The following is a 12,120-nucleotide window of genomic DNA, read 5'->3' as shown; positions in this document are numbered from 1 at the left end:
GAGGGATGACCCCTGTGGTCTGAGGGCAGCCTCTGGATGGAGCAACCCCAGGACCTGCAGGAGGATTTCCATCGGCACGCTGTGCGCCCCAGAGGTATCACAGCAAAAGAGGAACTATGAGATAGTTGTTTCTGGAATTGCAGAAAACCTCAGAAACTTCGGCTGGATCAGAGTCCTCCCGTGTTAGCCAGGTGATCTGGGGATGGGGTGGGAATGTCATAGCTCTGCAGGCGGCCTGGGACGTGGCAGTGGGAGAGGAGTTGTGTTGGTACTGGGAGTGAGAACTGGGGGAGGGTGAGGTATGCTGTGAAAGTGAAGATGGAAGAGCTCAAGTTTGATGACGTTTTCTTAGAGGACCATTACTGGACTTTCTCAATGTGCCTGAAATGATTTGAAGGGTGCTTTTTCCTTCTCACTCTCTTTCTCGCTGTCTTCCTGAAAACTCATTGCCAAAAGAAAAAGAAAGCAAGACCAGCAGCAGATCAGAGTTGTGATGTCCTTTTTAACTGAGTGACAAAGCTGGCTTTGTTTCAGTTCAACCCCTCAGTACTGTTTCCTACAGGAGTGCTTTAATGAACTCCAGCTCATCGTTTCCCTCAATTCTCGACTAAGAGTAACAAATTGCATCAAGATTGGGAACAAAAGGGTGAGAGGAAAGGAAAATAGGATCCTTTCCCTGGCTTCCCTTTTCTAAAGTCCATGTGTAGGAGATGAATTCCATCTTTCCGGTGTGTTGCTTTTGTCCCGTTGGAGCTTTTATCTGTGTATAGAAGAAGCAGAGTTTGCACTGGGAACCTTTGTGGGTTTCAGAACTGTTAATTGGGTTTTGGAGTTGATAATTCAGCTATAAATAGACTTCTCATGTCAAAACTTCATGTGGTAATGTCTTGGCTGAGGTGTACTTTTCTTTCATCCAAATACTATTTATTATGTCCAATTCTCTCACACACAAATATTAGAGAGTTCTGCTGACTCCATTCAGGTGCAAGTTATCCACCTGCTTTTTCTTCTAGCAACTAAGTTTTGGTTCAAGGCCTATAGTAATGAATTACCTTGCCTCATCCTTGAAGATCCTACAGCATGCTGCCCCTTAGCCCAATTTAAGAGAAGGGAATTAATTCTGTTTTTACTGCATGTAGATGGTTGCATTTCTCATTTCTTTCTCTTTAGCCAGCCCTCTCAGAACCCATACACTTCTCTTCATTTTTCAGAACTAAGGCTTCAGAAATAGATGGTTGTTTTTACCGTCTCTATTTTTAAGGTCTGAAAGCGCTTTAAAGAGGCTTTTTCCAGAAAGTTTCCTGTAACTCACAAGATGCTTCACTTCATTTAGACAAAAAGTAGAATAAATTCAGGTTCACTGCTGAAAATGTCAGTATGTGTTTTGTATAGTGTGCATACATATGTAAGTGGGGCTATAAACTTCATTACTGTAGGTCAGCTCTTCAGGGTAAAACTGTATCCAGATGACTCTAACTTTTTATTGTCGTTCTTTAATTGTGAATTTTATTTAAGATAATAATGTGAATATGATAGTAAAAATGTGGTGGTGGTGTTTTTTGGCAGATTTCCCTCTGCTTTCTAACAAGAAACCTGGGCTACAATGGAAGGAGAGCTCATCCAGCTGTCAATGTGATCTCGGAGAGGATCAGTTCCAAACACAGGTATGAAGGAGAATTGATCAGAGTAGCACAAGCACTACTACTGTTGGGACTTGTCTGCTTGTAGCAGGCTTGTCTGAGCATCCTCTACTCTTTTAAATAGTTTTGGTCCTCTCAGTAACCAGCAAAAGTTGGAGTTATGCCTGTGTTATACATAGGAAAGAGACTTTGATGCTCTGATTGGTATAACCGTTCCCAAATCACATGGCTAAGTAACATTTGCGTTCTGTGAGACTAAGACTTTGATCATGCTGAGATTTGGACACTAACCTCTTGTGTCAGCCAATATGTAGGCTTCCTTCACAGCACAGGGCTTAGTTGCCACTGGCATTTGCTTTGTGCCACAGTTTTTTTTCTCAATGGAGAGCAAACCCCAGATCTCTGGCTCTTGGTGCTCCTGAGCTAGCTGTTGGTCTAACCATATGCTCATAGGTCTGGATGGGAGGTGGGTCTTCAGGTGGTGTGTGTTGGGCAAGGACACGTGTCAGCACGGGGGCAGTAAGAGGGTATCACATCCACATGGCTTAAATGCTCCCTCTGTTGCTGTGCTTAGCTGTGGGACGAGAGGCAAGTGCGAGCACTGGTCTTGGAGAGCAGATCTGAGAGCTGAGGTGAGGTGTCAAGTAAGCAGTTGCATAGCACTGGCCAGAGGAAACCTAGCAAAGGAGACAGGGAGATTTTAGGCTGCTAGTGCCCTTAGATGTATGTGTGCATCTGATGTTTACCACTAGCATCCAATGGGCAGAAGACTTCTGTTCCTAATTCACAGCAAGCTCTTGACTCTACACCTCCCACAGCTCAGGAGCATCTTCAGGTTCCTACAAGTCCTAGGCTTCCTTTTGTAGTTTCTGCTTTTTAAGGATGAGGAAGGGTGGGCCTGTTGCAAGCATGACACTGTAGCAGAAGTCATGACCAACAGTCCTGAGCAGAGCACAGTCCGTCCCCCTGACTCGGAGCCAGGCCAAGTCCTCTGTGTCCTAGCCTGCTGTCCTCGCCCTTGGGTTAAAGTGATAAAAATTGCTTGACCTCAGGGTCTGCCTTCCAAAAAAATCAAGTCTTCAACATCCATGGTGCTAGCTGAAATCCGGTCCAGGACAATAGGGCCAGGAAGGAAGCGTCCCCGGAGAGCAGAGCAGCACAATGCTGCCTGGCTGTGCTGTACACAAGGAGAGATGAGGCCATGCTGCGATTTCCACTTGACACACATCGCTTGGTGGCCTTTCTCTTACTCTAAAGAAACATTAAGTGGGTGTTTATTCATTTATTGGTGTTTCTCATGTTTTTGTCTGAGATCCTGGCCAGTGTTAATTTCAGTCATCAAATACAACTACTAAGCAGAGAGTAATCATTATTACCTTACTTCCTATGCGACTTGCTGTGCATCTAGGAAATGAGAAGTCAGATTAATGGCTTTACCCATTTGAATTTGGGAATCTGGTGTAGAAGTGGAAACAGGAATTAAATCTTCTAGCCATCTGTTATCTCATAGCATTGAGGATAAAATGCCCCCTTTTAAGAAGGAAAAAACCTGTAGTTTTGGTCTGTTGGATAGGTAATGTGGGCGCTTATTCTTGTTACTGTCTACAGCAGAATGTTTCAGTGATTGGAGTAATTAATTTAAATCTTCACCAAAGGAAAAATAATCATAAAAGAGAACTAATTGAATTGTTTAAACTACCATCTTGCATTTTACCATTATTTCTGGGTCACTTCATTCATTTGTACCTGCACCATGTGAGCATACAATATTATAAGAGCAGTTGGAGAGGATGGATTATGGCCTCTTGTGCTTGCTGTAAACTGTAACATGATGCAACTGAAATGTACACAGGAGAATGGAGCAGATTGACTTTTGTGTATTTTCCTGTAGATAGGACTCTTGCTTTCCAAGGAAAACATTAAAGGTGATTCATAAAGATATGACAGATTCTTAGTATGAATTACATTATTTGCAGACTATTAAAACTTCCCGTAGAATATTAGATCTCCTTTCCTAGGTAAATATTATCCCTTTAGGGAGAAAAGCTTTCTTTTTTTTTCTTATTGTATTGTCATCTATCTATGTATGTGTGTGTATCTATATATAAAAAATTATGATTATTAGTATCATGTTAAGATTGAAATTGATTAAAATATTATATAAAATAAAAGATACAGTAAACTATATTTTTCTAACACCACAATTATCTTTTTTTCTTACACTTGACGGTTGACTTCTTACAAGAAACCACCAGAAGTTACAAGAGGACATGTCCAAACCTACAGCCCAGTATCTCAAAAAAAAGAAGTCAGAGAGATGAGTGAAGATGTCCATCTCTACGTGCCTCATTGTCCATTTCAGAGCAGAGCCAGAGGTTCTCCACAGATCCCTTGTGGTAATGGGAAGCTGGCTGATGAGTTTTTGGAGCCTGAAGATATAGATTGTGACAATGGGACATGTACAGGCCAGAGCTGGAATGAAAACAAACAGAATTACACCTCTGAATCACAAGGTTTTAACAGGAATGCCAAAGTGCTGCCATCTCTCCGTTTGAAAGAAAAAGATGAGAAAAATACAAGGCACCCAGAAGAAAAGTTTGAGCAAGAATTAAAGGAGGCAAAAAAGAGGCTGGTGCTTTGCACAGAACAGCAACCTATGTTGTATGAGTCAAATGGGGTAGACTTAGGTGGAACCAGGCTGCAGTATCAAAACAAAGGAGTGCCGGGGATTTCAGAGGAGAAGGATACTGACTGGAGAAAAGGTGTGTTCAAACAATCTCGTCATTTGCCTCTCTTATTTGCAGATGATGTACCACCAGCTTTGCCAGTTGACATGAAAGGTGCTCTGAAGAATCCAGACACAGCTGCCAAGGCGCCTACAGCTGGCCAGCCAAAATCACCACTGAGGCTCATTGCCAATGCAATCAAGAGGTCCATTTTGGAGCCTCTAACCTTATCTACAGAAGGACTAAAGCAGGACTCAGACAGCAAATCCAAAGCCTCTTCAGAACTAGTTTACTTCAGCTTCCCCAGTACTCCTGGCTATTCCCTAAGCCAAAGGAACAGTAATAACGACAGAGCAAATAACAGTCAGCCACAGGAGCTTAAAACTGGGAAGCAGGCTGGAGAATATTTAGGAATTACTTGCAATTCTCTCTCAACTCCATCTAATTTTTCTGTCAGCTCTGAAGAAATATCTCCAAGTGAATACACCAAGGAGCTATTCTTCCCAGTCTACAGTCCACACAGCAGGCCTTCCAGGACCACTGGTATACCTCAGAAATCACCTTGCACTAGGATGGAGGATGTCCCAGGACTCTTAGAAAAGTTTACCTTTAAAGAGACTCCTCCAGTGGCTCCCAGGGATGATGTATTTACCTGTAACGAGAAGTACCTCCTTGCTTCATCTCGGGAATCCAAGAACACTCCCAGGGACAATCTGGATGATTCCACACAGAAGAGTAGTCTTGGGTCACTTTTTGATAGACTGAGAAGTAAGGTTCGTGAAAGAGAAGGGAATTTCCTTGTGTCATCTCTGCCTTTCGTGAGGGACCGTTCTGCAGAAGACAGGCTACATTTTCCTTCTGCAGGTGGGGACCTGAATGGAATTGTTTATTGCAAGCATTTAACATTTAAAAGATCGATGTACTATCATGCAACCCCATTTCTGTTGTATTTTATGTTTAACTTAGAGTTACTGTCTACATATGAAGATTTAATAAATGTATCTTTGGTTAAGAATTAGGAATTAAAGATGTTGTCAGAGCAGAGCACAGACAGCATGTTGGACCCAAGTTTGGTCTGCTGTTCACTAATGTTCAAATGTGTTTGGGACAGGAAAACATACTTGCTGATGTAGAAGGAGCAATGGGGCAGAAAGGGATGCAGAGCAGTTGCTTCTGTGACTCTGAGTGCATTGTGAAAAGGGGAGAAAAGCAGGCAAGTGGAAGGATTAGCACCGGAAGCTTCAGTGCCATGTGGAGTATGTTTGCTATCCTCTCCATGACAAGTTCAGATATTGTAGAAATAAAGCTGCAGTAGGAAGAAGCTTTGCTTTGTGTATCTGCTTTCTCAGCAGGTGTCTCTTCAGTTCTGCCTGCTGCCTTAGTGACCGAACTATAGGCATGCTTTTGGGAGCTATGTGGTGTCACTGATATCCCCTTGTTCTTTTGTTTGCAAGGAATTAGCACCTTACCGACCTGCTCTAACAGATTTGAGAGTCTGTTTGGGCAGTGATTAAAAGGTATTGATTTTCATGTTTGCTTGCAAGAGCAAGCTTAATATTAAAGTTGCAGATGAGTCTAAGAAATATTGATGTCATACAAAGCGCAACCAAATTAATCTAAGCATAGGCTCAGAAAGAATTAAGTGCAGCACAGTTTAAGGTATAAAATATGAAGTATGAGAGAGACACCCACCTGTCTTTCTCTATAATCCATCTTTCCAAAAGCCCACTACAGAAAGGCACAGTTTTTTAACTCAATAACCTATTGAATTTTATTGGCATACCCATTTGTGCCTTACTTTATTAAATTATGACCCAAACTCAGCATTAAAATAACAATTTGTGTATAAAATAATGCATGTACAAGGAATGGAGCGTAAGCAAAGTCGCTGAAATGCTCTCCTTGAGCTGCCAGATCCTTTTTGTAACCTTTCTGCTTCAGAACTTGATGTGAAACTCATTGAAATAAATAGAATAACTCCCGCTCTCATTCCTGAACTTTTGGATCAGGTTCTTGGAGGCTCCTTTATCCAACAACTTGCAAAACCAGGCTTTCCTATTGAGCCAGAGGATGCAAAGGACTGCTCTGAAGCCACAGAGAGTTGCTAGTGTTCACACTTTTCGCACTATGGTCTCAAACGAAAGGCTTTTTCTGAGTCTATAACATCACCCGTAGACTAAGCCAAGTTGACTTGCTCTTAAGTAAATGTATTACAACAACTGATATGTTTTGTTCCTACTAAAATGGAAAATGTTCTTAGGTTTGAATAATATTATACTTTATTTAGATTTTAAAAATTTTGAACAAAGGATGATTTAATAATGTGCTGCATTCCTCTGCTGTGCAAGCCAAAAGAGGAATTATTAAGTTACTATAGTTATAGAATATGGGCATTGCAAAGTCTGTGAAAAATTAAAAAATACAGCTTTGATCTAGCCATTTGCCCATGCTTGGCTTTTGCTCAGCACTGCTTAGAAATTTGGGGCTGTGCAGAGATCTGCCTGTGCAGGACCTAGGACAATTCTTACTGAAGCAGTGGGGGTTTATGCACTGATTTCAGTGAGAGATTGATTTGAAAAAAATCCTATGTAAGTTTGCCTGTAGAATACACAGGTGTTCCCAAACAGCCATACAGAGGTTTGTAGGTGCAATACTGGATTTTTGATTTGCTGCAGAAATATCATTGAGGCTTCGTTGTTGTTGTTGCTTGATTCCACCTTTGGGTTCCAATCTGCAGTTAAAAATAAAAAAAATATCAATAAAATTGATCAATCGGATGACTAACTGATCTCACTTAAGCCATCTTGCCCTTTTGAAATTAAAAAAATAAAAATGCCAAGGAGCTGTCTTACTTACAAGTACTAAAAATCTTTAATACCACAGGAAAAAACAAACAAACAAAAAAAACAGTTTAAAGAGAGCCAAACCAGGTTGCATGAGAGAGTTGCAGTCAGCTTAGTGTCTGCCTTCTCTTAGTGTTGTGTGTATGTGGTAGCCAGCTGTAAGGTACATCTGCAATGAGCCGCAGTAGTAGATCCAGGGTTTAGGTTAGCTTTGACTCACAGACAGACCTTCTGAAGGTGGTGGTTTCACAAAGGTGGTGGTTTATTGGTAGCTGTTTGTGACTCAGGGTTTGCTTTTTGACAGTCATGAAGAAACAGAAGGAATATTTTTTGTCACTGATTGAGCTGAATTCACACGAATACATTTTTAGAATTGTCCCTTAGAGTAGATCAGAGTTGTTATGACGATTTATGACTGCGGTTGTTTACATGGCTCATTTTATTAAGCAGAATTACCAGTTTAGATGACAAGAAAATCAGATGTTCTATGATCTTGCTTTGCTGGTTTTGTGCACTTTTAGGGATTGCTTACAAATATTTTAGGTTTGTACATGGTTCCCATTACTGCATCTTTGTACCATTGAAAGTCTTTGTGACTGCAGTATTCATGTCATCTAGGACACTCTTATTTCAGTGATTTTATATTTTAGGGATCTGAAACAATACAAAATTAAATTGCATGCCTAAGACCACGTGAAAAATCTGTGGAAAAGTGGAGATATGGAACCAAACAGCCAATTGATTTCTGCAGGCCTTTCTTTTCAACTCCTACTTCATGCAAATTCTTGTCTGTTTTGGGACACCAGTGCCCTAAGAGATATGTCCTTTAGCCTTTCTTTTCTGTAAAACACTGAAGTACTCAGAGAGGCAATGATTAACTCCACCAACCTTATAAAAATATGCAATCCCGGACACTTACAGACAAAGCCAACAGATTACTGTAACATCATGTTATAAAAATGCTGTTATAAAAATAGTTCCTGTTCCAAGAATTTCTGTGTATTTAGACTGCAGTCATTACTGCGATACAAAACCACTCCAGGAAGCAGAGGTGAGCTGTGATGTACAGAGTTTCACCAGAGGTGTTTTTTTCCTCTAAATCTCCAGGACAATCAGGAGTGCTTTTCCCTCCAACAGAAGCTGTAACCTTTTACACCTTTCCTTATGACACCTCCCTCTCTGTTCAGAGGATCTCAAGTTTCCTAGCAAAACCAGTAGCCTGGATTTATATGTTGAAAAGGATTTGCAAAAGCACTGGACTTTGGTCCAGTTGTTCCTACAGAATGCAGTGAGGGTTTTACTGCTGATGGCATTCAGTGCCAAGGCTATTAGGCCAAGGCAAAGTGTCTTTGAGACCCACCCTTAGATTACCAAGGTGTGAGGAACTGTAGTTTACAGATGCAATTTATCTTATATGACATATGTATGTGAAGATACCAAGCCCCAATATCAAGAATTGGAGGTTTCTTCCAATTTTCTACTTTGAAATGTATTCTGTAATGCTGTCAGATTCAATACCAATGTTCAGTTCCCTGTGATTTGACAGCTGTAAGTCAGGTATGCTGGAAATGTGTGTGCAGCATCCCTTAACAGGCTGTTGAGCTGTTTTGGAGCAATTTAAATGGCTTTTCTCTGCAGAACAAGGTGCTAACGCTTAGTTCTCCATAGCCAATAGGCACTGGCAGGTCTGTGGACATAACTCAATTCCATGCCCTGACATTGGCTTCCTCATGCTCGTGAGATGGGTCTTGCTGGAAGTCCTTGGAGAACTCAGTGGCCCTCTCTCAGTTCCCGAAAGGAACACAGCTCTTGAGTTGCAGTCCCAAGGAGGAGGCAGGTGCCCTCGTGTTACAGCAGGCTGCTTTTCTTCTAGACCTTGTAATGCTGTTTAAATTATTGATATTGCTCAAAGAGGAGGACACAGGGAAGCAATCATTTATTCCCAGAGCTGAGAGAAGAACAGGAGTGTGTAATTGCTTGTGTGGCCAGCCCTGCTGGGGCTCCCTGGAAGGTTTGCAGACTGCATATTATGGAATTTGATTTCACCGGTGGTGTGACCACGGGGTACTTACCGCAAATGTTTGGTTGCGTGGGGAGAAACAAGGCAGGTAAGTTTACTCCTCAAAAGAAATAGTGACTGTGATACCCCCCCAAGCCTTCCTCCATCTTGTGCACTGGCAAAGGCTTTGAGTCTGGCTGTCCCTGCTTATCCCGCAAAAAGACACTTTGAGCTTGCAGCTTCACTGAGCATGAGGGCTGGGTGCTTCTAAAACCAGATTTTTTTGCCTCAAATTACTTTCATTTTGCTTTCATTGCTTTACCCCCTGGAATAAACGTGTTTCCTGGATCCAGGTTTTAAATTAGAATTTAAGACAGAAGTCTTGTTTCAGGGCTGCAATCCAGTACAAGGAAACGAAGAAACATTTACACTGAAAGAATGGGAAGTGATTTTAATCTGAATACAACTTGCACATAGAAAGCCAAACATTACCTAGCAGTTACAAAGAAGAATGGCATTGTTAGCTTTAAATAATGTACAATTCCAAGATGTTGCCCAGCTGTTAATCATTAACCCTGTAGCAGGTTGAAGTATAGAGACAGATGTGCCATAGGCAGTTTTATTTTCTTAAATAAAGAGAATGAATCTATGAATTAGACAAATTAAGAAGAAATTCAAATATTTACACACAGTTGAAACAAGATGCTGGGAAAACAGGCATGATGAAATTGCTTCAATTAAATGTAATTTAATTTATAATTCTGAAAACATGCTTCTTCCAAAGGCAGCCTTTGAGTTTTCCTTATGGAGTGCATTGTTGTGATGTATGGATTTTCCTGACTTATTATGGCATTTTAATCAACAGTTCAATGATGTGATAATATTCCTAAAGCAGAAAAATAAGTGACGTTTGTTTAGACATAATTAATGAAATATTTATGTTGCATGAGGCTGTGTGATAAAGCCTTGTTCTTTTAGTCCATTTGCTTCTGATTACATTTGTGATTTTTTTATATGACCAGACATTCTGACGCCAACTATTTTACACTGAGCAGATGTCATGTAGTAAAAATGGGTGCCAGATGCTACAAGCCACATAAGGGTAATTTGTTTAAGAGCTGGCTCAGACTTTTTGCATTCAATTACACTGTATAGTGAGCCTTATACAATCATTTGGGTAATATGGCTAACTTCAGATATACATTTTAATGAATGCTGAATGCATTCAGAACACCATGCTACATGAAGAGGGCTCAAGGAATTAATTTATTTGTCCATAATACCTGAAAAAAAAATCAATTATATGCAGGCAGAGTTTTTGACAGTGACCAAAATTTAATTAACACAGTTGACCAAATTTCCAAATTGCTCTGGGTGCTGCAAAGTGGAACTCAGGGCAGGTGCAAAGAGTCTGTATAAGTTAAAGAACAGTTTTGTTTTTTTTTTCCTCTGATAGTTTTGTTCCTTCATTTTAGGATGTGAACATCCAACTGTCAGAAAAGAGACTGCCGAGTATTCTACTTCTTCCTCCGATGATGAATTTGAATCGAAGCCTTCGTTAACACATAAGGTAACATTTAGTCTGAAGCAAAAATACATTTTCACAGTTGGACTATATTTAAGATTCATCATCAACTTTGATCTGAAACACACCATGATTTCTCAAAATGGGGACTGGAACATTTTTTTCAGTAGAGGTTAAGTGTCTTGGATAGAAAAACAGATTAAAACTATGACGGATGAACATCAAAATTTCTTTCTCCTCTTTGGATCCGTAATTCCCCCTGGTTGCACCAGTGTTGACAGAGGAGGTCTTAATTGGACAAATAGACATGTTGTACAGAAACCACTGTGAAGCAGAATTCGTAAGTGGATTTAATATGTAGCCCAACAAGCAAACCATTGAAAAAATTAAACCAAACAGATGCAGATTTCCCATGGGGAAATACAACTTCATTTGTGAGGTACTACAAGCAGATTGCATGGAAAACGCTGTGTTTACCCTAATCAGCATGGCTGCATGAGTTATGAAGTCGCACCCACATCACATACATTGGAAGGGCCTGCTGCACACCGACATTTCCAAGCCCTGACTCAGCTCTTGTGTCTCACTGGAGCAGTGGGTTTAAATCACCAGCGAGCTCTTGATACCCATCTGATTTGAAGAGAATTGAAGAGCTTTTATTGCCTGAATAGCTCATCAGAAATACGTTTACCTTTTTCCCGTAAAGGGAATATCAGTAAGTGGAATTAATAGTGCAAGGTGGCCTTTTGATTTGTTGCTTTGGGAGGCCGGGTGGGGGGAGTCAAGAGGCTGCCCAGTACACTATAAAAAGCCAAGCTGAGAGCTAAGTGGGGCTTTGAATGGAAATGCAGTTGTGCAGCTCCAGACCAAGTGAAGCACCAAGAGGGGAAGTGCAGCAACATGTGGCTGCATGTCCTGCCAGCCCTGCTGGATAAGGACTTGCTGAAGTTGCAGAAGCCTTCTGGGGCAGAGCAGTTGCAGCACTTTTGGAAAAGTTATCAACAAGTGTGGAAGCAACCATCATTTAATCTTTTCATTACCCTGGAGCATTTTTAGTTTATTTTTAAGAAAAGGGCTCCAGAGGAGAAAGCTTTCATTGCACATTGTCATTTTTAGTTCTCTTCTATCCACCATGTAGCCAAATGTAAGTCTTTCATCTGCTTAGCCATTTTGGACAATACCCTACAAATAATATGCTTTAAAAAATGTATTGTTTGAAATACAGTTGCTTGAAATTGTGGGAGAAAATAGAGTAATCAATATTTAGGTCCTTTCGAGCTCAAAAGATTCAAAAAAAAAAACAGACTTTTTGTCAACTGTGGAAGTGTTACAGGAAAGGTGGTCTATAATAACGTAATATTACAGTGAATTACATTAAAAAAAAAGG

The 12,120-nt window shown here is 40.6% G+C and overlaps 1 protein-coding gene across 3 annotated transcripts in view; it reads left to right on the top strand.

Moving 5' to 3' along the window:
* Positions 1-12,120, top strand: part of MICAL2 (microtubule associated monooxygenase, calponin and LIM domain containing 2) — a 161,188-nt gene that overhangs the window by 137,713 nt on the left and 11,355 nt on the right. For all 3 annotated transcript variants that reach the window (XM_048070101.2, XM_048070085.2, XM_066998101.1), the window contains 3 exons: positions 1,567-1,664; positions 3,886-5,230; positions 10,684-10,778. In XM_048070101.2, coding sequence (XP_047926058.1) covers positions 1,567-1,664; positions 3,886-5,230; positions 10,684-10,778 — 1,538 coding nt within the window. The remainder of the gene's footprint in view (positions 1-1,566; positions 1,665-3,885; positions 5,231-10,683; positions 10,779-12,120) is intronic.

The sequence above is a fragment of the Anser cygnoides genome, chromosome 5, assembly GCF_040182565.1.
Source record: "Anser cygnoides isolate HZ-2024a breed goose chromosome 5, Taihu_goose_T2T_genome, whole genome shotgun sequence".
NCBI classification, from domain to species: Eukaryota; Metazoa; Chordata; class Aves; order Anseriformes; family Anatidae; genus Anser; species Anser cygnoides.
This window is presented reverse-complemented; position numbering and strand designations above follow the sequence as displayed.